At 48.4% G+C, this 27,753-nt stretch overlaps 1 protein-coding gene across 3 annotated transcripts in view; it reads right to left on the bottom strand.

Annotated features, from left to right (window-relative positions):
• The window catches only part of MED27 (mediator complex subunit 27), a 216,108-nt gene extending 195,525 nt beyond the window's left edge, over positions 1 to 20,583 (bottom strand). For all 3 annotated transcript variants that reach the window (XM_004007131.5, XM_027966245.3, XM_042248035.2), the window contains exons 1-2: positions 20,363 to 20,583; positions 17,673 to 17,817 (exon numbers count right to left, since the gene is read on the bottom strand). In XM_004007131.5, coding sequence (XP_004007180.2) covers positions 17,673 to 17,817; positions 20,363 to 20,565 — 348 coding nt within the window. In that variant the 5' untranslated portion in view covers positions 20,566 to 20,583. The remainder of the gene's footprint in view (positions 1 to 17,672; positions 17,818 to 20,362) is intronic.
• Between the last annotated feature and the right edge of the window lie 7,170 nt (positions 20,584 to 27,753).

The following is a 27,753-nucleotide window of genomic DNA, read 5'->3' as shown; positions in this document are numbered from 1 at the left end:
GAGGGGCAAACCTCCACCTCATCAGCTGGGCACCCTGGCAAATCATCAGATGGCGAACGAACAGGAGAACTGCCAGGTGAAACATCACCAGCTTCCAAGTAGGCATGAGCCATGTCAGAAAAGCTACCTCCTGACTTAAAGAGTAAGAGAGAGGAAGGGATCGCCACGCTACCCAAGGACGCATGATGTGCAGAGGCGGCCCCTGGACGGACTGAGCACCATGCCTTCCCCTAAGAGCTGCCGCTCCAACTCCACGGCATGTCCACTGGACCAGAACAGATGGCTGACTCCAGTTCCTGGTGGAAAGCAGAACTGCAAGGGCCTCGCCCAGCCCCCAGGCTCACCTGAGCTGAGGTGATTTAAACTCCGAGGCCCTGGAGCTGTTTGGCCCGGCCCAGTGCACCCCTCTGCAGACAGAAATGCCTGATGGAGACACGGAGAGGCGGGACAGAGGGCCACGAGTCCTGGAGGGCCAAGACCACAGAGGCGCTGCCCTGGTTCCGACATCCTTCTGCTTCTCAGCGTCAGCCCCTTGGAAGGCCTCACTGCATTTCCTGCCCACTGGTCCCATAAAACACCCAATGAATGCCCCCTTTTCTGCATATATGAACACAAGTGAGTCTCTTCCTTGAAACCAAAAAAGCCCAGAAAAAGCAAAAGTAAACGTTGGCCTGTTATTACCTGTGGCAATCCCCAGACAAGCCCATTAAGCATGATTATTTCAAGCACTGGAGCTTGTCGAGGTCTCACTGGCCTCTAAGGGGAGCAAGGGGGGAGAAGGATCGTGGGCCACCTCAGGTTTCAGGCGAGGCGCCTGCCCTCTCCAGGGTTTGGCGTCCTCACCAGCAAGCCTGCAGAGACCACCGCGTCCAACCAGCCTCATGTGCAAGCCTCTGGGGGGTCAGATGTGATCACAGAGGGGGCTCTGGGCTGGGGTCTGCTGTGAGCAGTGTTCTCTGGGGGAACCAGACGTGGGCACAGCGCCAGAGGGCTATGAAGGAGCCTGAGGGAGCACAGAGCTGGGCACTCGGACATTCTCTGGCTTCTGCCACCAGCTTCCTTCTGCCTGCGTCAGTCAGGAATAACTTTGGTGGGTCCTCAGTGAGCTTCATTTTCTCCAGGAAAAAATGTAAGCACGTGGCAAAGCCAATGGGAGGCCAAAATTTCAACTCCTCAGAGACTAAATCAGCTAGTGACTGGAAAATTCTGCCTGTATCTGGGATTTTCTAGCAAGTGGTCCCAAGTATTACTCATCAAAGTGAAAAGACTCCTGAGTTTAGGACTCGTAAGCCCCTTGAAGGCAGAGAACTGAGTTTATGTTTCTTCAAGACACTGAAGAACCAATGTCCCCCCATTATGCTCTCAGCCCCTCCTTGACAACGGCGAGGAAGCTGTCACCACGCTGGTTCCAGTGAGGCAACAAATACAGTGGGATATTCTGTGCTCAAGGGAAAAAATACGGAAAGTGACAGTCCTGAGTTTTGTTTTGTTTTTTTTACATTAAGTATTTTATGAGACTTAGCCACCAATTTGAAAGTAAAATCTTAGTATTAGGCTGAATGAAAGTATGTTGACCATATGAGATCATTTGAAAGTCATACATAAAATGCATGATATAATGTGCATTGTAAGGATTCTGGTCCCCTCTTCCTACTGCACAGAGAGGCAAAGTGCACTCCATTTTCTTTTTTTTTAAGCAACTGGAAGGTCATGTGAAGGACACTGACAAAAATATCTTGGTCCTCCAGATCCACACCTCTACAACTTCAGTGAAAATGTATCAAAAGCTAAGGATTTTGTAACCAGCTCCATCATCAATATATCATATGGTACTTATGCTAAAACCTTTTGAAATCACAACACGTCTGAAAATGCTCTCTGGCAGCCCTCGTTCTCAGCAGTCCAAAAAACTCACGTCTTACAATCAACAGCAGCTTACTGTCAATAAAACAAACGCCACTTGGTGAAGGCGCCACCCCTCATCAGTCACACCACCTCCCCATCCCTGAAGCGAACTAACAAACCCACTCGAGCCGCATCTGGAAACCCTGGCTGATCTGAAAGGAGGAAGCAGCAGCGGTGGGCTAGGTGTCCTCAGGACATAGGTGTCCTCAGGACATCAGAGAGAAAGGGAACGAATCTCCCGTCCAGGGATCAAAGAGAACAGCTCTCCACAAGTCAAACGAGACCTCCCAGATCAGAAGCCAAGCAAGTGTTTCTCCTTTCTCAAAAGCTTCTAATTCAACTCCTCACTTCGGGGAGGGGCTCGTATCTCAGGGAGGGTAGGAGGGAGCAGAATCACCCCACAGTAGCTCTGGACCAGCGTGGGACTCGGTTCAAGGGAGGCAAGCTTCAAGTTTAAACAGTAATTTGTGTGTAATTATCCTCGCAGGTTGATACAAGATAGTTAGATTAAATAAATTAATCAAAGTACAAATTGTGCTGGCAAGCTCCAGCGCCTGGCTTCTCCTAAGGCCAAGCTGGCAGCAGCACCAGGGCTGGGATTCACAGCCCCCGGATCAGAGCTGGCAGGTGACGGGGGCAGGAGAGAGGCAGTCACGCTCCCGGGGACGGGAAGCCAGGGTGGCAATCGGAGGGGCGGGCGGGAGGAGGGCTCCGCTGAGCCGTGACAGTGGAAGCCTTAAACACCAGATCCATTACAGCCTGAACGCCCACGGCCATTTACACAACGCGGCTGGAAATAAATCCTCAGGAAGGCAAGACCTAGGGGAAGCAGCCATTAATATGCCTCGCCCGCAACACAGCTCAAGCCAGATCGCTCGTCCAACAAGATGTGTGACCAGGATGTTCTCCTCTCCCCCAACCCACTTACTCAGAAGTCACGTTATCATCGACACATGAGGATCAATGCTACTCTATTTCATTAGCATACTCCTAAGACCTAACATTTATTGAGCCTTAGGCAAAGTTCTTTACTTAATGCTAATAACCCAAGAAGGGGAAGAACTGCTATTATTCCCATTTGAAGATGTGGAAACTGAGACTCAAGGACCAAGGGGCCTGCCCAAGGTCACACAGTAAACAAACCACGGAGCCAGGATCAATCCAGATAGGTAGCTACACTGCCAGGGGAGGAGGGGAGACTCAAGGAAGAAAAAAATATTAACAAATGAATGAAAACTATTTCCTTATAAAAGAACTGACTTGCAGGAACATCATCTCAGGTGAAGCATGCAAAATTAGAAAGCAGGCCCCTGCTATGAGCTGAAGTAACAGTGACACACAGCCTGGCAGAAAAGCACACCCCAGGCCAGCGGCAGACAGACCCAGCCTGAAGAAGCTGGGCCAAAGGAACACGGGAGGGGAGCAGCAGAAAAGCTTGACAACTCCGCTCCTGATCGGCTCAGCGGTCAGCTCCATCAACCCATCAGCTATGGATACGTCACAAAGCGAAATCTACACTGGTCAACTGACCGCCGTCTTCTTTTGCAGCTGGTGGGGGTGCAGGCACACAGGACAGGGTCTGCCACTGCCCTTCAATGGGGCCCGCTGCCCAGTCCCACTCAGTGGTCACGTTTCTCTGAAAGCTTCATCAGAGTCACCCTTTCGGAGCTCCTGCAGGAAACCCTCCACACTTTTCCACCAATCATACTCCACCACTCAGCTTCCAAATTCAATTTTCAAACAAACTGTTCCAGGGATTTACCTAGCGGTCTAGTGGCTAAGACTCCAAGCTCCCAATGCAGCAGGCCCAGGGCCGACCCCTAGTCAGGAACTAGATCTGGCAATGCCGCAACAAAGGCTGAAGATCCTGAGTGCCACATCTGAGACCTGGCGCAGCCAAATAAATAAATACCTAAAGTAATAATAATCCTTCTAGACATTCTGAAGGGCTTCCCTGATGGCTCAGCAGTAAAGAATCCGCATGCTATGCAGGAGATGTGGGTTTGACCCCCGAGTTGGGAAGATCCCCTGGTAAGCAAATGGCAACCTGCTCCAGTATTCTTGCCCGAAAGAGCCTCCAGACAGAGGAGCCTGGCGGGCTGCAGTCGACGCGGTCACAAAGAATTGGACACAACTGACACAGCACAGACATTTGGATATCTGTTACAAGACTGCTTTTTATACCCACGCTGGTAGTAGGTTACAAACGAAGGGTGGTGTGGTAGACTTTTAAACTATTTGTTTTGGCTTGAATTTTCTGTGATAAGTTTTTACAAAGTACAGCGCGCTCAATCACTACAAAATTTGTTGTATTGTAAGAAGGGTATACATTTTATTAATAAAATGCTTTTATACAAATTTTAAAGAAAAGAGTAATACTTCTTTCTCTGTGGCAGTGGCTATTGAACTTTCAACAGGGCCATAGACCCCTGAAAGGATCTTGATGAAAGCTGAGGATTAGTCTCCTGAAAAATGGACCTACATATATTCCAGACCCAAATGAAGGACCCCTGCCTTTTGCAAAGCTACTCTTTGATGATATATATTTTATCAAACAAAAACAGGCAAGCAGCAAGTCAGGCAGGCAGGGAGTGGACAACCGACAGGTACAGAAAGTAACACAGTCCGACGTCTTGGCCACGAGCTGGCAGAAGCCGGAGGAACAGATGAGCACTGTGTGATGATCAAGATCAAAGATCGCATCTCTGGTTCTGAAGGTTTGGGAGCCGAGTTATGCTTTAGCGACTCAAATTTAAACACAATGGCAACAACAAAACCCTGAAGATGTGATGTAATATAGTTAAACCAGGGAATTACACTTCACACAGGACATTCTCCTTTGCCAGCCCATATACGTATTTCAAGACTATGGACAATGACTTTTGTGACTTATACTTCACAGTCGCTAAGTCAGGTCCCTCTCTTTGAGACCCCATGGACTGTAGCTCGCCAGGCTCCCTCGTCCTTCACTATCTCCCAGAGTTTGCTCAAATTCATGTCCACTGAGCCGGTGAGGCCATCCAACCATCTCATTCTCTGTCGCCCTCTTCTCCTCCTGCTCTCAATCTTTCCCAGCATCAAGGCATTTTTCAATGAGTCGGCTCTTCGCATCAGTTGGCCAAACTATTGGAGCTTCAGTTTCAGTCCTTCCAACAGTTAATAAATCTTCGAAAGTTTCTATTCAAAGATTTTTAGCTAAGAGAAGAGCCATTTTTGAACCATGTCTTCCTTATAAAGACACCACTGTGTACTACAGAAAGCAAGCAGCTACCTGGATCCGGGCTGTGGAGACGGCAAAGGCAGACTAGAGAATAAAAATAAGTAAAATAAGGCTACTGGAGAATTGATGACGATGATGACAGTAATGATACTGCTAACGGTAACTAACGTTACATCAGCCCTCTTCTGAACCCCTCGCATATTCTAGGCTTTTGGTCTTCACAACAGCCCTGAGTGGGAGACTACCATCAATCTCATCTTACAGATATCAGGAGTAAACTGCTGAAGGTCACAGCCAATAAAAAGAGGCAGTAGGACTTGAACCCAGGCAGGCCCTGGAGCACCTGTCTTTAATGACAAGCTACACAGCCTCTCTGATCCAAGGAGATGACGAGCGCGTTCACACTGTAGAAACGATACAGGGCTGAAGCGAACATAAGACACTTCCGTAACTTTTCAGTCTCCTTTCTTTGCCCTTTTCAGATCTGCCTCAAAATAATCAAGATAATTTGCCTTCTGTTTGTATCCCCAAACTAGCTGGAAAAAAAAAAACCAACTTAATATGCATTATCCTTCAGGAAGTCAGGCCGTGAGTGGAATGCACAAGCCAAATAAAGACATCTCGGCAGCCGTGCGCTCAGAAAATGCAGTGGCTGAGACCCACCTCCCACCCACCAAAAGAAGTGGGACCCAGAGCCCTACCTAAGCCCCCACCTCCTCCCTCCAAAAACACTGACTTCAAAGACAAGGGAGCTGCTTAGCTGAAGGTGTTCTGTTGGTCTGTCTTCTGCCAGGTCTTGTCGGATACTGGAAAGACTGGTGAACAGGCAGGCAGTGTCCCTGGCCCCAGCTCCAGCCACTGGTACTTACAGGCCAACTTGGATCACACCACGATGCGGGCAAGGGGCGCCGCAGGACAGTACAGAGGGGTTACCTCACCCTGACCTGAGGAGCTAAAAGCGTCTCCCAATAAAGCAAGAGAATATCAGCCAAACGAGAGGGGTGGGGCCCGCTGAAACAGGCCGCTTAAGGAGCAGGAGGGCTCACAGGTTGAGGACTGAGCTGGGACACCACGGGAGTTAGACAGTGAGCCGGACTGTTAGCAGCTCCATCACAGCACCCATCGTCATCCCGAGCAGAAGAAGGAATCATCAACATATTTTAAGCAGGAGACTTGTGAGCTCAAACTTGCACATTTAAAGGTCACTCTGATGCTATGCGGGGAGAGACAGGAGGTGGTGAGACAGTGGGGCCAGTGAGGAGACTTCTGCAAATGTCCCGGGCTCTGAGAGAAGCGGTGGGGGCGTTCGCTCATCCGTTTAGCAACCAACACTTACTAAGCACGTGCCAAGCACCAGACACTATGGTTCAACTGACCGCAGTGCTGGACGCGGAGGGGTCCAGGGCCGCTGATGTGCAGAGTGAGTGAAATCCACGAGGCAGGGATGCGGCCTGGTTGGTTTTGCTGGTTTTCATCAACCCACCCAGAGGCAGTATTCCCAGCTCTCCCCTGGTCACTGGCTTCCAGTGGCCACCTCCCTACTGAAGGGAGGCTGGCCTGGAGCTAACTGGTAGGAGAGGAAGATGCAGGTGATGCCCTCCAGACCCCACCAGGGACCAGATACTGTCAGTGTGCCTTCAGGATCAAAAACAAACCAGAGGCTTACAAGGGCCCGTTCCCACCTCGTGATTCATTAGAATAAAGCAACTCCAGCCTCTGCAAACCAAAAGCTCTGAAAACCCTCCTCGAAAGCAAGATGTGCCCATCACTACGTGACTGAGAAGGACAACACGATTCAGAGGAAGCCTCCCCGGGAAAGGCAGCATTCCCCACAAGACATCTTGCGAGGAAATTACCACGCTCTGGTTTTCTAAGCCAAGGTCCCCAAGCACAGCGTTTTGGCCAAGGATTCCGATGAACTGCCAGCAGGATAATGTGGTGATGCTGCCTGAACTACTGTGAAAATGCATTAAAATCTCAATGTCTGAGCTCATCCAAGCAATTAAAATGAGCACGGACTGCTCTGTTTTAGACTGGGAAAAACAAAGATCGGAGAGCACTGGCCTCTAGAATCCTCTGTGGCTTCTCGGAACACTTTAAAGGCATTTAGGCCAAGCACTTTTGCTATCCAAACCAAGCTGAGGGTACTCTAGTTAACCAGCCACGTCTCCACCGGCTCAAGCTGAGTGTTGAGGGGCAAAGGGCACAGCGGACGGGCATGTGCAGCACTAAAAGAAAGCCCATACCCACCGAGGGCTTACTCTGCGCTGGCCCTGCGCTAAAGCCCACGAAAAGGAGTGTCTTCAGATTCACCATGCGGTGAAAAGGACGAAATGCAGAGAGGAACTGTGACACAGAGAAATCATCGCAGTGACTTTCAAAGGAAAGAAAACACGCTTCCACTTGCTAACCACACAAACCTCTTCAGTGGTGCCTGTCGTCTGCTAAGAAAGAGAGGCCAAGAACTCATGTCATCTTGAAACTGAAACTCGGGGGGTTCTAACTCTCATCACAAACACCAGGGATAAGGGAGAATTTCGAATCAACACCTTCTCCAGGAAACATAAGTGTGCTGAGCTAGGTAAACGATTGGACAGACAGTCAGGCAAGCAGTCTGGGGTCCAATGCGGACCCAGCAGCCCCCAGCTCGCCCCTGGGGAGGCACTGGTTAGCGCATGGGGCTGACCTCGCCTACGGGCAAAATCGGCCATCAGGGCTCCAGGTACTGAAATTTACACAGACCCATTCACAGGGGATTCCCTGGAGGTCTAGTCAGAATTCAGAGCTTTCACTGCAGGCACTTGGGCTGGATCCCTGGTAGGGGAACTAAGATCCCACAAGCTGCACGGCATGGCCAAAAGAAAACAGAAACCCCCACTCACAGAGACCCCCACTTACAGACAGAATAACAAACGTGCAGCACCCTTTGCCACGCAGTCATTAACCCACAGCACCAGGGACCCGTGGACAGGTCTTCCAGGACACAGTCCAGCTGGGTCAGGCCTTACGTTAACAGTGGCCAGGAAGTTAGTACCCTGTTTTTCTCCTTTGGACACAAATGTAAGACATATATTTAGAGTGCAGACATCCGGCAGGCTCTCTGACGCAGGAGTCAGCGTGTCAGGAGAGTCTAGGGCTGGCCTGGAGCGTGGCGTCATCCAGACACAGCTGGCAAGTGAAGTGGCAGAAAAGATGAGCTGGCCCGGAGCCGGCCTGGATTACAGGAGAGAAGCACAAGGGGCCTCACAGCCCTGCCCCGGCTCAACCCACCACCAGGAAAAGCAGCTGAGAAAATGGGCAGGCGGGACACTGGATTCCTTCCGCACCAATAACCCTGCACCTCCATCCTCCACCATCAATGTGCAACTTACCTGGAGGAAAAATGATATGGGGCCATGTCCTGTCCACTAACATCCCTGGAAGAGAAGAGAAAGTGCCGTTTGCAGGCTCTGGTTACAACCCACAGAAGGCATTGGGCAAAACACACAAACCTGATCAGCCCAGAAAGGGCTAATGTAAGACAGCCAAAGCGGGACTCAACCGAGTCCCCCCCAACGCCCACCCCGGGCAGAGGGCAGAGTGACTCCTGAAGGGCACGTGCGCCACACATCCAGCGGCCTCTGCCCCTGCTCAGGGCGGCTTCTTAACAGATCTCCTGGTCCTTCAGAGGAGGAGGAGGGAATCACAAGTCTGATTCCAGGCCACAATAGAGTGACAGTTTCCAGAAACCACAACTAACAAGCGGAACACAGAGACGTGGAATCAGGCCAAAGCCTTGGGGTAGAGCCCATTTAGAATTACGGGGGCCTCACGTGATTTTCACTAACGTCTACACTCCTGTGTCACAGGAGGCTACGCTGTCTGGAGGACCTCTGAGAGGGTGTCCTCCACTAAGGGCCTCTGGGGCTGAGCTCTGCCCTGGTCTGGTCTGAGATGCTCTGTAGCGGGCACAGCAGGACACACCATGGTTGTGCTTAAGATGTTACCAACAAAACTAACTCTCCTCCACTCCCAGGGTGCGCTTTCATTTCCAGAACCATGCAAACTTATAAACAATTCCACCATTCTTTCCCAGGTGAGAGACGACCTCAGCCATCATCCAGCCCACTCTTTATTCTACCAGCGAGGCAGCTAGAACCCAGAGGAGCAAAGCCACGAGCAGCAGGGCCCACAGCTGGGCAACGCACAGCCAGAACTAAGCCCCAGACCCTCGAGAGCTCTGTCCAATGTTCCCATGACAACCGTTGCCTCAATAAAGCCTTACCCATGCTGTCAGAGGGAATAAGAAGAGGCACCGCTCTGGGTCCTGGGGTGTATTACACTCATCGGTCCTCCTCCAGTCCTGGAAGGAGGACGTGTGATCATCCACTTTTGACTGATGAGGAGGCTGAGACGAAGGGAGGGTGTCCAACTCACTCCAAGTCATAAAGCGGGGGCCTCAAACCCAACAGAGTCTGACCCCAGAGCCCTGCTGGTCACAAGCACCCAATTCACAAACTGGATATAACCCAAGTGCTTATTTTTACACAGGCCCATGTGTGCAAATGTTCTCCTAAAGAAATAACGCCAGAAATCCTTGACTAGCCCACGGCATTCTCCCCACCAGATAAGAGACCACAGACCAACCTGAACCCTGATCTCTGGGAGCAAGGCCTCCTCGACGGCCTAAGTGAGGGGACTCTGCCTCAGTTCACAGCGATGGCCTGCCCTGGGCCAGCCACAGCCCTTCTCACCGGCTTCTCGGCCGCCCCCTCCTTCCTGCTTGTGGTTTCTTTCCAGGCCCTTCACGCTGCCTTTACCGCCCCTCAGCTCCCACATCCCATCCACACTCCTGGCTCCACACCACAAGGTCACCAAGAGGCTAACTGCCTGCCTCACCAAGCTCCCAAACCCTCAGCCCATCTCCAGGTTTTATGAGGAAATATAGCCCCCTCCCACGAATTCATACTAACATGTGAGTTGTTGATATCTATGTCTGGGCCTCCTCAAGGGGAAAAAGTTCTGATTACTTAAATGAACTTCTGATTTGTAGGATTTCAGAAGAATATACTGAAGTCACATTTGGGAGGCCGGGTAACAGGGAAACCACTGGAAGACAGGCCAGCATGCCCCGAGGGTCAGTCCTCGACACCGTCTTTTAAGACCATAATACCAGCCCCTGGAGACTACTTACTCTGTGCCAGGGAAGTGCTGTGCTTATATTACCTCATTCGGTCTCAAAATATTTCTCTGTGGTGGGTACAGCTGTCGCCCCCATTTCAGAGTATACAAAACTGAGGCACACAGAGGGACACTGCCTGGCTGTCAGGGAGCAGAGCAGGGATGCGAACCCAAGGGGCCAACCCTGCAGCCTAAGCTCTTAAGCCGTGAGCAACACTGCCTCTGCATGGACACACACACGGTCTCCGTGGGCCCGGGAACGGCGACTGCCACTCACACACACTCACTGCACTGAGCTACCCTGAGGCACGACACGCGCTGCGCCCTTTCCTCTCCGCCCTAGCACTATGATACAAAGAGCTGCACCGACCCCCTTCACAGGCGACAAAACGGATGCTCTGAACAAGCCTGTGCCGGGTTCAAGGCACAGGCTGAGCGCGGAGGTGGATCACATCTCGGGCAGCCCAACTCCAGAACTGAGAGTTAAGCCTCGACGTTTCCGGCTGTATCTGCCTTCACTTCGGAAGCCAGCAGTATCTAGAAACCCCGGAGGCTGGTTCCGTTTTGTTGGTTGTGTTACTCTTTGCTCTTCTCATGACGCTCCCGCGGGGCTTGGGGTGGGAGGGCAGCAAGGGTGCAGGTTCAAGGCCAACCAGGGAAGACTCGACTCGAGTCAAACTCTAGGCAAATTTGTGTTGAGTGACAAGGAGCCATGGGGGTGGCGGGTGGCAGGGAGATTGAGGTGAAAGAAAACCTCTAAGAATGGTACCGGGGACCTCTGCTAACAATCGGAACAATCTGGAACAGTGCCTAATCCAAAGTCATGGCTAAGGCTTGGGGGATATTTCAGTGCTTTTCTTTCCTCATTATGTTCTGTATGAATCCACATTCCCTGAGTAGAGGGTGGGCCTGGTAGAGAGAAAAACACTAGGAAAGTAGTTATTGGTAATAGATACACTGAGTGTGATATTTATTTACCGATAACACACCAAGTGGGATAGTCAGCAAGTGGCAGGGCACCGAGCAGGACAGTCAGTAATACATCAAGTGGGATAAACCCTAAGGGGCTGATGGAGCTGATGCGCCTCTTCCCAGATAGCTTTCCCGCTTTTGCTTGAACAGCAGCTGCCGCAGAGCACCGGACACAGGGCGCTGTCGCTGAAGCGAGCCTGACTCCACCGACTCCAGAAGGCTTCCCCCAGGCCCTGCCCCTTCGGAGCACCGGCAGTCAAGTCAGCTCTCTCAGGAAGGCACCCCAGGTGACAGGCGACATTGATGAAACGCCAGGCTTGGCCCTCAAAAAGCTTACTGTCAATTCACCAACTGACCTCACCTTTCCTGCCAAATCACCCTTCTGAAGCCTGGCCCTAGCCGCCACCACAGGACCTCAGAATCTTCTCTGTCTGTAAGTAACACAACTAGATTTCCCAGTAATGGCCCCAGATGGAGATGCCCTGATCACGCGTCATCAAAAATACGAGCACACAAACCACAGAAGGGGTTGTAAATTAAAAATGCAACAGAAAAAGCTCTTTATTTTTTCATTCATTCAGTGAATTATAATTGAATTTGTCCTAGGTACCAGGAGCCCTGCTCAGCACTGGGGTGGGACTCCCCCGCAGGGAACGAGATAGACGCAGTCTCTCTCCCCAGGGACTTAAAAGATGACGGGCGCTTCAAGGAAAAGGTTCAGTGTTGCAGCCTGAACCAGTCCCAGCACCGTTAGCTCCCTGATGCCCAAACGTCAAGAGCACCATCGAGGCTGGATCTGCGGGACATCAATGTTTCAGCAACTTCAAGCTGCTGAAAACCAGATTCTGGTGGTAACAGCTCAGGAGGGTAAAATGAGAGAAATGTCTGCAGACTTTCCAACTGAATATTCCTGGAATAGAAAGCCACTCTTTCTCTAATAAAAGTGAAAAATTAAGTGTGCAGAAGCCAAAAAAAAGGCGGCGGCAGCCCATTCCCCAGGGCCTACTTCCTAACCCTAGGAGACACTTCTGGGGTCTTCGCCGCTTCAAACACCACCAGGGAAGGGCTGAGGTCTTCAAGAAAGGAAGACAGTCAAAGCCAGAAATCAAAGCCTGGTGAGGAGACACTGGAAACCTTCGGAAAGGGGTCTTAGAGCAGGCAGTTCAGTCTAACGCTTGGCATATTTGGGTGCAATCAGTGATGGAACTCCGCGTCCGCTATCTTACAAGGACAGCGCTGACGCCAATTATTTTTTTGCCCTCGTCAAGAGAGCTTGTCATCCCTCTACAGAACAATTATCTATAGGTGCATCAGAGTTGAAAGCTACATTCCTTCCCCAATTCAGCACGGGGAAAGTGCTGCTCACAGCAATTTGACATCATTTCATTACATTAGATTAATTTTTAAATGTGTTATCCTAACAATTATGCCAACTACCATGTAATTAATATTCTGACTGACTTTACAAAAATTACAAAATCCCCTAAAGAAAATAATTAGTCAGTAAGCGTGAACAAGACTTCTCTTTGGCCAACAGCACGTAAAACAGAAAGTTCATCACATAATGGCTGGTATCAAAGCCTTTCCCAAACTTTCTTCAATTCTTAGCCAACAGTGCGGAAAGCTGACATTGGCAAGTTACCCCAAAATCCACTTAACATATTAATGTACCTACTGGTTTAAACGCTTGGAGAGTAAAATGATGAATGATGAAAGCACCTGCGATTAAAAAGCTCTTTTCGTGTGTAGGAGAGGCAAGATCAACACCTATCATCGCTTCTTGCTTCCATAATCCCAGCTGGAAATTAGAATACTGGCTTATTTCTTGGGGCTACTCCTTGAGTTTATTAAAGAAATGTACATAAGGCATCCTTATCCTTGGTTTCCTCTTTCGTTCAAGGTCGAAGTACAGCTTTCTTATAACAGATTTCAAATCCCTTCTAGAGTAAGGACAGTATAAATAAGCAATAGCCAAATAGCACATTATTTACCATAATAGAAATAAAAAACATCTCTTCTCTGCAGCCCACTTTGGATAACTGGCAGGGGCCGCTGAGCCCCACGACAGAGCTGTGAGTCCAGAGGGAGCCTCAGCAGGAAGAATGCGGAGGGTGATTAGCGACGTCTGCCCTGGACAAGCGTGACAGCGTGAGGAGCAGGGGCCTGTATTTGCCATCTCCACCCTTCAGTAAACCACTGAAAATGAGTAAAATGCGATACAGATTCATGAATAAAATATGACACATGAATTGCTCCTGACAAGAAGATTAAAGGGAGGGGAAAATGTTTAGTACAGTCAAAACCTTAAGCCAAACGGGATTACAGCATCAGCATCAAGTTTTAGAGTAAAGAACACTGGGCTAAGTCAGGAGTGGCAAATTCTAGTCTAGCTATGAGGCTGTGGGCACTGTGGTTCATGGGGCCTTGACTTGCCCGGCTATAAAATAAGGGGATAAGCTAAACGTCTCCGATTCATTTTCCTTATTTTGCCAAGTAATGGTGCAGGGGTCCAGAATGCCCTCCCTGCTGGGCATAGAGAGCTGGTGAAAGAACGGTGACTTCACAACATGCACCAGGCCAGGCTGCGACTGCAACCCCAACCCCACTCACGCTACTCGGGCAGGACTTACACTCTGACACATTTTTATACCTAGTTTTAACCCGCAGCATCTCCAGGATAAGCATTTCCACATATGTACTGCTTCTTTCCCCTAAAACATCCTCTGCATCTGAGGGGAGGAACAGGGACTTCTATCTTAATATTCTATTAAACTGGGCAAACAAAACTACCTTCAAATGGTACGTATCATCACTTTGATTTAAAACCAGCCACTCCCACTGGGGTCTCAGGCACTCATGGCCTCGAGATCAGCCTAAATCTTCCCACCACTGAAAAGTCTCCACCACTCGAGCCTATTCCGAGAACATTACCCACACGATACATCAACACAGCTTCCACATCCAAAAGCCAAGACCAAGCATCCAACCAGAAATAAGTCACCTACACATCAGATCCCATGTGCTAAGATGCCCACACGAGTGCCTGGGGAAACAAGGAGGCTCACACAGGACAGCCTAAGAGGGCAGCGTTGTCTGTGTGCAGCCTGAACAGCCTGGTGTCTGGCCCTGGCAACTGCCCCAGCCAGCCATGATTCTGTGTCTGTCCTGCACCCACTCCTGCCTCTAGCCGTGCAGCCCCAATCCCTGAGTTTCAGCTGATCTGCACTGGGCAATCAGAGAATCCCACCCACTGAGCGCAACAAGCTGTCTGGGTAGGCAGGGGCCCCTACCAAACAGGGCCCGCATCCGTTTTCAGCATCTGGCATGAAGGACCACACAAACCTACAGTTGCCGGGCTGTCTTTCCCACCACTGGGAGACACCAAGCCAACACTGGGAAGCGGGCATAGACTGGGCAGCAGAATGACCGATCCCCACACCACCTGGGCACCTGATGCTCAGGACTGAAGTGGGTTCCTGTCCACAGCAGCCCGAGTCTGGAGGACAACCCTTATAGGCTAAACGCATGCCTCCCAGGTCCAAGCTCCTTCTTTAGTGTCCCACGATAAATCATGTCTCCCTGAGTCTCAGACGCAGCTACCTGGGTCCCACTGTAAACCAAAGAATGTTAAATATTCCCACAAATTCAAAGGAATAATTCTACACACCAGAAACACTGCCACGGCTCATCTGTCACCTGAGACCTGGGAGTGAAAAGAGGAGAAGAGTGATGGGTAACTGGAGAGGGAAGAGCGGATCACAATCAGTAACGCTAAGAACAATTCTCTCCGGGGAGCAGCATCCTAGTGAGAAAAGCTTCCAAAATCGTCCCAAACATATATTCTAGCTTTCCATCAGCAGCGGAGAACAAAACAAAGCTCAGCACAACAACCCACAGCACCCAAACAAGAGGAACCTGCGAGCAAACAAACTAACTGCTGCCAGGCTGAGGAGCCTAATGCTCCTGTTATTTTTACACTGCAGCTCAGTTTCCCTTTCACAGCTGTCCTGAGGGCTCCGCCATGGGGCTGCCACGAATAGCACATTCTATGGCGAGTGTTCCCTTCCACGGGGTCGCAAGAGTCAGACACAGCTGAGCAACTGAACAATAGAGAGCGTTTAGAGCAATCTCCCGCAGACAGGTGCAGAGTAGTTAAGAGAAGAGAGAGTATTAGGAGGTTGGGATTAATGTATACACACTACTATACATATGGAGTAGGAAATGGCACCTACTCCCGTGTTCTTGCCTGGAGAATTCCATGGACAGAGGAGCCCGGCGGGCTACAGTTCTTCGGGTTGCCAAGAGTCTGACATGACTGGGCAACTAAGCACACACTACCACATATAAAATAGATAATCAGCAAGGGCTGACTCCATAGAACAGAGAGCTAGTCACAGTAGTTTGTGATAACCTATGAATAAGAAAATCTGAAGAATATACACATAGATAGATATGTATGCACCGGAAACTAATATGATACTATAAATCAACTATCAGCTCAGTTCAGTTCAGTTCAGTTCAGTCGCTCAGTCGTGTGCAACTCTTTGTGACCCCATGAATCACAGCACACCAGGCCTCCCTGTCCATCACCAGCTCTCAGAGTTCACTCAAACTCATGTCCATCAAGTTGGTGATGCCATCCAGCCATCTCATCGTCTGTCGTCCCCTTCTTCTCCTGCCCCCAATCCCTCCCAGCATCAGGGTCTTTTCCAACGAGTCAACTCTTTGCATGAGGTGGCCAAAGTATTGGAGTTTCAGCTTCAGCATCAGTCCTTCCAATGAACACCCAGGACTGATCTCCTTGCAGTCCAAGGGACTCTCAAGAGTCTTCTCCAATGTCACAGTTCAAAAGCATCAATTCTTCAGCGCTCAGCTTTCTTCACAGTCCAACTCTCACATCCATACATGACCACTGGAAAAACCATAGCCCTGACTAGATGGGCCTTTGTTAGCAAAGTAATGTCTCTGCTTTTAAATATGCTATCTAGGTTGGTCATAACTTTCCTCCCAAGGAATAAGCATCTTTTAATTTCATGGCTGCAATCACCATCTGCAGTGATTTTAGAGCCCCAAAAAAGAAAGTCTCTCACTGTTTCCCCATCTATTTCCCATGAAGTAATGGGACCAGATGCCATGATCTTCGTTTTCTGAATGTTGAGCTTTAAGCCAACTTTTTCACTCTCCTCTTTCACTTTCATCAAAAGGCTTTTTAGTTCCTCTTCACTTTCTGCCATAAGGGTGGTGTCATCTGCATATCTGAGGTTATTGATATTTCTCCCGGCAATCTTGATTCCAGCTTGTGCTTCTTCCAGCCCAGCGTTTCTCATGATGTACTCTGCATATAAGTTAAATAAGCAGGGTGACAATATACAGCCTTGACGTACTCCTTTTCCTATTTGGAACCAGTCTGTTGTTCCATGTCCAGTTCTAACTGTTGCTTCCTGACCTGCATACAGATTTCTCAAGAGGCAGGTCAGGTGGTCTGTATTCCCATCTCTTTCAGAATTGTCCACAGTTTCTTGTGATCCACACAGTCAAAGCCTTTGTCATAGTCAATAAAGCAGAAATAGTGTTTTTCTGGAACACTCTTGCTTTTTCCATGATCCAGTGGATGTTGGCAATTTGATCCCTGGTTCCTCTGCCTTTTCTGAAACTAGTTTGAACATCTGGAAGTTCGCGGTTCACGTATTGCTGAAGCCTGGCTTGGAGACTTTTGAGCATTACTTTACTAACATGTGAGATGAGTGCAATTGTGCGGTAGTTTGAGCATTCTTTGGCATTACCTTTCTTTGGGATTGGAATGAAAACTGACCTTTTCCAGTCCTGTGGCCACTGCTGAGTTTTCCAAATTTGCTGGCATATTGAGTGCAGCACTTTCTTCAATTTAAAAAAACAGATGAAAAAAAGGACAGTAAGAGTGATTTACCAAACAGTCCTCTAGAGATGTTCCATCAACAATGGGGAAAGCAGGCCAAGCAACAAAAACAAAGTGAGCAGCTGCACTCACAGACCACCAGTCCTTCACTTCCTGGGAGTCAGGAACCCCTCTGAGAATCTGAGGAAAGCTAGGAAGTCCTTCCCAGAGAAACGCACACACACACACACACACAGCACTTTGCGTGTGACTTCACGGGGTTCATAAAAACTGCTCCCTAACCCAGTTTCCAGGTTAGACACACCCGAGTTTGAACGTTTTAAAAAATGTAATTACCTGAGCATCATGATTAATTTCTGAGACTTCAGAGGACTATATATTCTCTCCCAGGGACAGTCTAAAACTTCCAACTCTGTAACGCCATGCCAAATCAAGAACAAGAAATGGAAAGAAAAACTTACCCTCACTTTCTGCCTTTATGAAATGTAAGAAAGCTTGCTTTTTCCTGTATTAGTTTCATTTCTGACACATCTGTCTTACCTTGTTTGACCATTTATATGCCTGGAGGAGCTGACTGTACAGAGGGGTTTTGTCCTGCACGGGATCCAGACTTAACAGCCCACTGTTGTGGAGAGGATGGTTCTCAGAAGGCTTCCCCACCAAGTTGCTCAGACGTTCCAGCTCACTGAAAAGCAAGCAGACGCAGCAAGTAAACCTGAGCCCGCTAAAACTCCAGTTCCTAGCCCACTACATTGGTCCAGACTGTTCTGCAAACTGCTCATCATAAATTCAAGTCCCTTAAGAAGAAATACTTTCTGAAAAGAAGACAAGGGCCAGGAGCTTCCCTAGTGGTCCAGTGCTCAAGAACCTGTCTTGCAATGTGGGGGACACGGGTTCAATCCCTGGTCAGGGAACTAAGATCCCACATGCCGAGGAGCAATTAAACCCATGCACAACAACTGAGCCTGAGCATCCCAGAGCCTGAGCACCAAACGGAAGGTCCGAGTGCTGCAATGAAAGACCCCACACGATGGAACAAAGATCCCAAGTAAATAAATATTAAGAAGAAGATGACTAGAGCCACTTGAGAGAACCCCTAGCTAGGGGCTTATCCCATTTTACAACTGAGCTCTCTGGCACCATTCCAGAGGAGAACAAGAATTAAGAGCGATGAAATCAACAGGACTCCTAAAATCAGGATTGAACAACTCAAATCATTCTTTGCAAGGCAGGGGGAGAGGAGGGCCTTCTGGAATTTCAAAATGTGGTATAACACTGCTTCTCACTAAGAGTTTTCAGATCCACATACAGATCATTCTATTTGGCAGTACAGCAAGTACCTGAATAAATGATGATTATTTACCATTCACACAGGGATAGATTTGTACCTGGTGCTTCACAGATGGTAAAACTTAACAAAACAAAAAAGAGATAAAATAAACAAACGGGAAGACACCATGGAGGGGGCTGTGTCAAACAAACATACTTCAGTATAGCAAGAAAAAAAAAAAAAAAAACAAACCCTAGAGCAGCTTGGGAAAGAGAGCCAACAGCAAAAGCACATTCAGGAGCATGTGCTGAGGGGCCAGTCCCAGAGTGTCAACCGAAGGTCATAGGAACAGCTGCTCATGCCATGCTCATCTTGGGCTCTCTAGCCTCTTTCCTCTTCGCACTGCTGTCCACAGATTTATGAAGACAATGGGGTGAGACGAACACGATTATTAAGCTTTCTACAATGCTGACAGGTTTCAACACCCTGCACATTACCAAGGAAAGCCCACCAACGAGGAGAAGAAAGAAAGGCAAAAACCACCAGCACCCAGACTCAGGCAGGGCAAGCATTAACTGGAAAGTCACCAGAGAACAGAAAGTAAGTGTGGGAGTGAGGAGGGGGTGTGACCTCCTGGCTCTCCCCCAGAACAAGATTGGCAACTTACTTACAGGAAAAAATAAATAAATAAAAAGAGGCTCCCATCATTTGGTTACCACCTCCTCTTCCATTCCACCTCCTCCTTCCATCTGGTTACTAAGGAGACCAAGTTGAGGACATTTAAAAAAAAAAAAAAAAGAACCAGCCACTCCAGAAATTATAGGACGAGTAGCTCACCCAATGCTTTCACCTGCTAAGGTCAGTTTTCAGAAGTAAAAGACAAAAACCCTGCAATTCTAACCTCCCTAAGAGGATCTGACCCTCACAAGGATGGGAGGGCACACGACCAGGACCTATTAAAAATTGCCTATTAAGTACCAGGCATTTTACAAGCACCCTCTCACTTCATGTCACTGATAAAGTAGAAGAAGTTGACTTGTTAAGAAAGAGACAAGAAATACACAATCCTTAACCCTGAAGAACACCAAATTAGCTTTTGTTGGGAGGCCCGGGGTGGGGGTGTGGGGATGAGGTGTTTAAGCAGAAGTCATAAGCCTGTGATGAGGTCTCTTTTGAGGCAGGAACTTAACAGAAACAGTGAGGGTGGGGGTGAAAGTAGTGATCAGGTGGTTAGGGGGTGGGGTAGGAGAAAAGAGAAAGGAACAAGGCCGTTTCATCATGCTTTGGGGTGGGGTAGGGACTGGAACTGATGAATTCCAGGTTCAGGGAGGAAAGATAAGATACAGTTAAAAGTCGCTCAGTCATGTCCGACTCTCTGCGACCCATGGACTGTAGCCCACCAAGCTCCTCCGTCCATGGGATTCTCCAGGCAAGAATACTGAAGTGGGTTGCCATTTCCTTCTCCAGGGGATCTTCCCGACCCAGGAGTCGAACCCAGGTCTCCCACGTTGCAGGCAGACGCTTTAACCTCTGCACCACCAGGGAAGCCCAACCTGTGGCCAACTAGGTGGAATACACTTGACTCTGGGGCAGCGTTGAACAGGTCCTTTTTGGTACTATTTGATCACACGTGGTGGAGCCCAGAGGGCCCACAGGTGGGAACCCTGACGAGCCGAGAAGACGAGTGGAAGTTCATGGGAAGAGCACGTCCCGTCGCGAGGAACGGAAGGACCACAGAGGTGGTCCTGGGTGGCGGGAGTCAGCCAACAGCAGGACGCCAAGAGAAGGGAGACGAGAAAGCGGGGGTGGAAGATGAGGAGGCCCTGAGGGGCAGGGAGAGTCCTAGAGAGGAGAGAGAGGGAGCACCGAAAAGAAAGAGCAGCCCGTGACTAAGGCGACTCCCGCGGGGGTGGAGCAGGGTAGGAGGTCGCGACCCGCGGCCCCTTCAGCCGGTACCTACTTGAGGTCCCGGTTGACCGAATGCAAGTTGTCCTGGAAGTGCGCGATGAAGGCCTTCTCCCGGCCCTCCAGCGTCTCTTTGTTCCGCATGCCATCCTTCAGGCAGTCGAACACCCTGCTCACGCTAGAGCGGAGCGCCTGAATGGCACTAATGGCCTGGGCAAAGGCCTCCAGATTGACACCGACACTTAGCACGTCCGCCATGTTGCCGCCGCCACAGCCGGCTCTTCAAATCCGGCGAGCAAAAAGACGCGCCCGCTGATGACGCGAGCGCTCGGAGGACTCTGGGAAATGTAGTTCTCGCGGGACCGGACTGTCCGGAAGGTTTGTGAGGCCATCCCGAGAGAGGATTTCCACTTTAAAGGAATGCGTGAACAGGAACGCGATTACCTGAATTTAGGGAAGTCGGGCTGCGCTCTCGGCTTTCTCCATGGTAACAAGGAAATACAGAAAGTTCCCTCACTTCCCCAAACTTGCACTCTTGGGAGTCATATGGAAATGAATTGCTCAGAGCAATGAAGGGTCCGTGGTGTAAAGGGTTGAATAAAATTCTTCCATGTTCGTAAATCAATGGGGGAGAAGGGAAATTTCTTCCCTTCAGTAGAATGCCAGCTAATAAATGCAGAATGAATGATGGAAAGAAAACTACTGCTTGGCAACTGGTAGGTTAATTATTGATTCATACAGGAACTGAAGAATGCTAGGGGGTGAAAGGGTGAGGAATAGCAGCATGGTTATATAGTCTCAACGTAGCATCCCTCAAGAAACTCGCTGATTAAGAAGGAAAAAATAATAATCCAGAAGTTTCAGTTCTGGCTATATAACCAAAAGAAGGAAAAGTAGGGTCTGGAAAAGGTATTCGTTATTTGTACGCCCAAGTTTGTAGCAGCATTATCCACAAGAGCCAAAAGGTGGAGGCAACCCAAGTGTCCATCCTGGAATGAGTTCATTAACATGTGTCGTATTCACACAAGGGAACATTTATTCAGTCTTTAAAAGGAAGGATGTTCTGACACATGGTACAGTGTGGGTGAGGGCATCTCCACCGGCTCAGCAGTAAGGAATCCACCTGCAATGCAGCAGACACGGGAGACTCTGGTTTGGTCCCTGGGTTGGGAAGATCCCCTGGAGGAGGGCATGGGAACCCACTCCAGTATTCTTCCCTGGAGACTCTCATGGGCAGAGGAGCCTGGGGGGCTGCAGTCCATAGGGTCACAAAGAATGGGACACAACGGAAGCCACTGAGCACACACGACGTATAACATGGGTTAAGCTTAAAGATGTTACGCTAGGTGAAATGAGTCAGACACAAAATAATAAACACTGTATCATTCCACTCAAATTCACAGAAACAGAGAGTACAATAGTGGTTGCCGGGAGCTGTGGAAGTGGGAAGGGGAAATCATTGTTCAGAGGGCATAATTTCCGTTTGGGAAGATGAAAACATTCTGTGCGTGCTGGTGGCAGTTGCCCAGCAGTGAGAATGGACTTAATGCTACAGAACTGGACACTTCAAATGGTTAAAATGGTAATTTTAGGTTATATATATTTTGTCACAAAGTCTTTTAATTCAATAATGTCAGTGAGGGGGTGGGTAGGGAATAGTAACTTCACAGTGAAGAAACCTGGCTGACACCACACTGAGAGGAGATCAAGGTCAAATCACCAGTATAGGACAACCCACCACCTGATGTGAGGCACAGATCAGAACATGACTTCTGTGATGTTCCTGCCAAAAAATGCAAACCCTGAATCTGCTCAGGACGTCTGACAAATTCAGAGACGCTAATAGACCCATAAGAAAGAAAGGTGTTTGATTGCCTTGGGTTTCTAGAGTTTCATTTTCTACCTTACCTTTTTAGTGTGGCCATTTATAGTGCTTCCTAAGGGAAAGGGGCAGAGATAGCAGGAAATGTCTAAGTGTGGAATTGCAAACAATTCATTAAGTTTCACTGAGCCTCAGTTTTCTCATCTGTAAATTAGGTCTAGTAATCATGCACGCATGCATGTATGCCAAGGTGCTTCAGTCATGTCTGGCTCTTTACAACACTATGGACTGTGTCCCAGCAGACTCCTCTGCCCATGGGATTCTCTAGGCAAGAATACTCGTATGGGTTGCCATGCCTTCCTCCAGGGGATCTTCCTGAACCAGGGATCAAACCCATGTCTCTGGCATCTCCTGCTTTGATAAGTGGGTTCTTTACCACTCGCGCCACCTGGGAGGCCCCTAGTAATAATACCTATCTTTATAAAATAGCTGTGGGGTTTATAACACCTTGCAGGCAAAGCTTTTGAAATATTGCTCAGCCTATAATAAACACTCAGAAGATCTTAACTGTGAGGAGGATGTGCTGAGAAAGTTTCCGATGGGAAACTTGAGGAGTCTTTGCATAGAATCAAGCAAGGATCAGCAAGGGTTCTATTCAAATTGTCTATAATTACATCACCCTGTTGCCAAGAACTTGTCAGTGAACTATGTCCTATAGCTTGCTATTTTAAATGGTCTTTTAAAATGTCTCTTTTGGGGAGTTGTTTTTGTTTTTTAAGATATTTGCAGAAGATACTATTTAACTTTACCAAAGTGAAGAAAAATATCTGTGTCTGTTGGCTGGTTTTGATTATGGCTTCAGTTTATTCATCCTTTCCAGGGGAAGAGTAGAGAAGGCAAACCCCATATCATGTTTTGACACAATGCCAAAGAAAGGCAATGCCAAAGAGTACTCAAACTACCACACAACTGCACTCATCTCACACACTAGCAAAGTAATGCTCAAAATTCTCCAAGGCAGGCTTCAACAATACGTGAACCGTGAAATTCCAGATGTTTAAGCTGAATTTAGAAAAGGCAGAGGAACCAGACATCAAATTTCCAACATCCACTGGATCATAGAAAAAACAAGAGAGTTCCAGAAAAACATCTACTTCTGCTTTATTGACTACGTCAAAACCTTTGACTTTGTGGATCACACCAAACTGTGGAAAATTCTTCAAGAGTTTGGAATACCAGACCACCTTACCTGCCTCCTGAGAAATCTGTATGCAGGTCAAGAAGCAACAGTTAGAACCAGACATGGAACAACAGACTGGTTGCAATATTGGGAAAGGAGTACGTCAAGGCTGTGTATTGTCACTCTGCTTATTTAACTTATATGCAGAGTACATCATGAGAAATACCAGGCTGGATGAAGCACAAGCTGGAATCAGGATTGCTGGGGGAAATATCAATAACCTCAGATATGCAGATGACACCACCCTATGGCAGAAAGCAAAGAAGAACTAAAGAGCCTCTTGATGAAAGTGAAAGAGGAGAGTGAAAAACTTGGCTTAAAACTCAACATTCAGAAAACAAAGATCATGGCATCACTTCATGGCAAATAGATGGGAAAACAATGGAAACAGTGACAGATTTTATTTTGGGGGCTCCAAAATCACTGCAAATGGTGAAATGCAGCCATGAAATGAAAAGGCACTTGCTCCTTGGAAGAAATCTATGACCAGCCTAGATAGCATATTAAAAAGCAGAGACATTACTTTGCCAACAAAGATCCATCTAGTCAAAGCTATGGTTTTCCAGTACTCATGTATGGATATGAGAGTTGGATTATAAAGAAAGCTGAGCACCAAACAACTGATGCTTTTGAACTGTGGTGTTGGAGAAGACTCTTGAGAGTCCCTTGGACTGCAAGGAAATCAAACTAGTCAATCCTAAAGGAAATCAGTCCTGAATATTCATTGGAAAGACTGATGCTGAAGCTGAAACTTCAATACTTTGGCCACCTGACAGGAAGAACTGACTCACTGGAAAAGACCCTGATACTGGGAAAGATTAAAGGCAGGAAGAGAACAGGATGACAGAGGATGAGCTGGATGGATGACATCAGCCACTCAATGGACATGAGTTTGAGCAAGTTCCGGAAGTTGGTGATGGACAGGGAGGCCTGGCACGCTGCAGTCCATGGGGTTGCAAAGAGTCAGACGACTGAGCGACTGAACTGAATTGAAGTCTTAGAGAATGAGGTCCTTGCTATGTATTTTTGTCCCAGAGGAGAGGAGAGGTTGAGAACTGTGCCGCTCTATTTCTGCCCACACTCATGTGTATCTATAAACACGCAGATTTTTGTTTGGGGTAGGGGGTTTGACTGCACCATGCTGTATGTGAGATCTTAGTTCCCCGACCAGGGATGGAACCCCTGTTTCCTGCACTGGGAACATGGCATCTTAACCACTAGACTGCCAGGGAAGTCCCCATAACACAAAGTTTTGCATATAATTTTGGGGGGTTCATAGTCCCCACTAAAGCCCAAGAATGAACCTCTGGTTAGAATCATGCACTAAGGCAAGCACCACCGGTGTATGGCCGGCAGCTAACTTGTAACTGTCGGCTCTCCAATGCCTTGAGCACAAGAGATGTTGTTCACTCTGTGAGAGCAGTGAGTTAACCCAGTATATTATATTTGCTTCCTGGATCCTCTCTCCAAATTATCTCATCTTTTTGTGTACTCAGATACCATCTCTCGCACCTGCTCAGCTGTCCTCCCGCCACCTTTCCCACACAGTTAGATTTTCCTTTGTCTCTTTCTCTGATTCAGTGGTTTAGATACTGATTGGCGCAGTAAAGTACAAATACACTCTGCTCCCACCATCATTAGTTTTCAGGATCTTTCTCCGGCTCCCCTCTTCTGGGAAACTCAGAAATTGATCAGTGGAAATACACATTTCCCCTGAACCTTGTAAGGAGTCTATCATCATGTCAACAACAAACTTTTCATTTTGGAAAGGAATGGACAGAGCTTCTCTGAGGTGTTGTAAATTCTTGAGCATGTTGACACATATATGCTTGCATCTGTGTGTGTGCTTGTGGAATAGAAATCATTTTAAAGGAGTTCATTTCAAGAAATATCAGATTTTAATTATGATGATGTTATGTTTGGCTAAAAGGCAGCACCCTGCTACTAATATCTTCCAAAATGAACAAGTCATTAGCTTGGTGCTAGCAGCTCAAGAGTATTAGAATGAGCAATCAGAATTAAAGTTGTCAGGATTTAATTAAAATATGCTGCGACACCCATCATATTCAGAGAGCATGTGTTAAGCATTCAGACTGAGAAAGCACCCTCATCAATTTATAATTATTAAGGATTCACTGGACACAGAACACTGCATTGGAGGGGTGTGCAGAAAGTCACCAGATAGCTTTAAATCCAAATTTTCCCTGGATAAGCCACCTCAGAACTGAGCCACCTGTCGTAATCAACGTGGCACAATGCTTAAGACCTTGGGGTGATCCTGAGGATTATGGTGAGACAGCCCATGGTTCTGGGAACATGGTAGGCATTCAAGTTAGTCACTCAGCAAATATAGACGTTGAATGTGCTCGACATTTTGCTAAACAGCTGGGGAGCCAGTGGTAAAACCAGGCCGAGTGTCGCCCAATAAATATCACTGAAAATATCACAAATGTTATGTGTTCCTCCCTGCTCACCTGCTTAAGACTCACGGCATCAGTCATCTTTTAAATTGCTTGGAACCAAGTTTGTTATGATCAGTTTGAGCACGTATGGTAAAGAATCCCCTTTGGTCTCTTCTGAACCCGCTCCTGTTTTCCTCTATTTCCTGCCTCTCACGACCTTGACCCAATGATGGTGATGCCACTAGTGACGATGGTGACCCAAATGATCCCAGGGACAAAGAAGAGTCCTGAAGGTCAGGAAGTCAACCCAGGCTGGCGGCTCAGCCCCACTGGGGTCTCTCAGGCAAATGGGTTAACCCTTCTGAACCTCGGTTCTTGCTTTCAGAGGATAAGGAAGAGGGTGGCCCCCAGAGCTAACCATCAGGAGTGTAAGATTAGAGAACAATACAACGCCCAATGCGTCCGCGCTCGGTTGTGTCCAACTCTTTGTGACCCCGTGGAACGCAGCCCCCCGGGCTCCTTGGTTGGTGGGGTTTCCTGGACAAGGATACTGGAGTGGGTTGCCGTTTCCTCTTGCAGGGAATCTTCCCGACTCAGGGATCAAACCTGTGTCTCTTGCGTTTCCTGTATTGGCAGGCAGATTCTTGGGAAGCCCTAAGATTAAAGGAATTTGCTATTAATTCAAGAGGAGGAAAACAGGGACTTCCCTGCTTCTCTAGTGTTTGAGAATCCGTCTGCCAGTAGGGGACACAGGTTCGATCCCTGGTCTGGAAAGACTCCACCTGCGTTGGGGCAACTAAGTCATGGACCACAGCTGCTGAAGCCCGAATGCCCTAGAAGCCGTGCTCCACGAGAGAAGCCGCCTCAGCGAGAAGCCTGAGCATCACAGCTTGAGAGGAGCCCCCACTTGCCGCAAATAAAGAAAGCCTGTGTGCAAAAATGAAGACCCAGCACGGCCAAACACAGAACAATAAATTGTATTTTTTTAAGTTTTTTTTGTAAAGATGGGGAAAATGGGAGAGGATCATTTGCCTTTAATGCTGATCACAACCACTGCGCCAGGATTCCTGTGCTGCCAATGCATTCATTTACCCAGCGACATCCACCCAATAAACAGATTAAATGAGGATCAGAATAGAACATATTCCTGTCTTGTGGTGTCCGCTCACAGCCCAACAGGGAAGACAATCACAGGGGGACATGAAATGCAGTGGAGGCCAAGCGTGCCCAGGTGACCAGGTGCAGTCGGAGTCGGAGAGGCACAGAGGTAAGAAAGTTCAGTGGACAGCATGGAGGTGTGATGTGATTAGATCTGCGTGTTTCTGAAAGTTCACACTCTAGCTGCAGAAGTGTCCAAGCTAGAGGCAGAGAGACTAGAAAGCCAGGAAGACCTCCACCTGCAGAACAACCAACAAAGGACCACAAGCAAGCCATATTCTTCCCATCCCAGGAAGCCAGGCGGTGTTCTAAATATTTCAGTGAATTATTGATTGCCCATCCAGATGCTCACTTAATCAACCACCGAGCATGTTGTTAGGGGCCTCTGCTTTCTGCCACGTTCATACGTAATTAAGTACAAAACATCCCGGGAATGGACCCTTTTACCAACACATTAGGCTGAATCACAGTAGAACAAAACACAAGTTGTTTGTGCAGCCTTGACCGCAGCCCTTCTGAGGGAGGAACTGCCTTCTAATTCCATTACTGTGTTATGTGGATGGTGCATTTTAATTAAGACGGACCGTGGATGGCCAGCAGCAGAAGCTACCAACCCAGGAACCTTCACCCAAAACCTGAGGGCAGAGGGCAGGTGCCAAGCTTGTGGGCTTCCAGGGGAAGCCAAGGTGTGGGGCAGCCATGGAAGCAAAAGAACCTGTCTCAGCAACTCTCCTTTAACGCCCCCCCCCTCCTCCTCCCCACACCCTCCTCCAGCTCCATGTCCCCGCCTCCAGCTCCTGGTAAGCCTCAGGTAAGACCACACC

Source organism: Ovis aries, chromosome 3 (genome assembly GCF_016772045.2).
Source record: "Ovis aries strain OAR_USU_Benz2616 breed Rambouillet chromosome 3, ARS-UI_Ramb_v3.0, whole genome shotgun sequence".
Taxonomy (NCBI): domain Eukaryota; kingdom Metazoa; phylum Chordata; class Mammalia; order Artiodactyla; family Bovidae; genus Ovis; species Ovis aries.
This window is presented reverse-complemented; position numbering and strand designations above follow the sequence as displayed.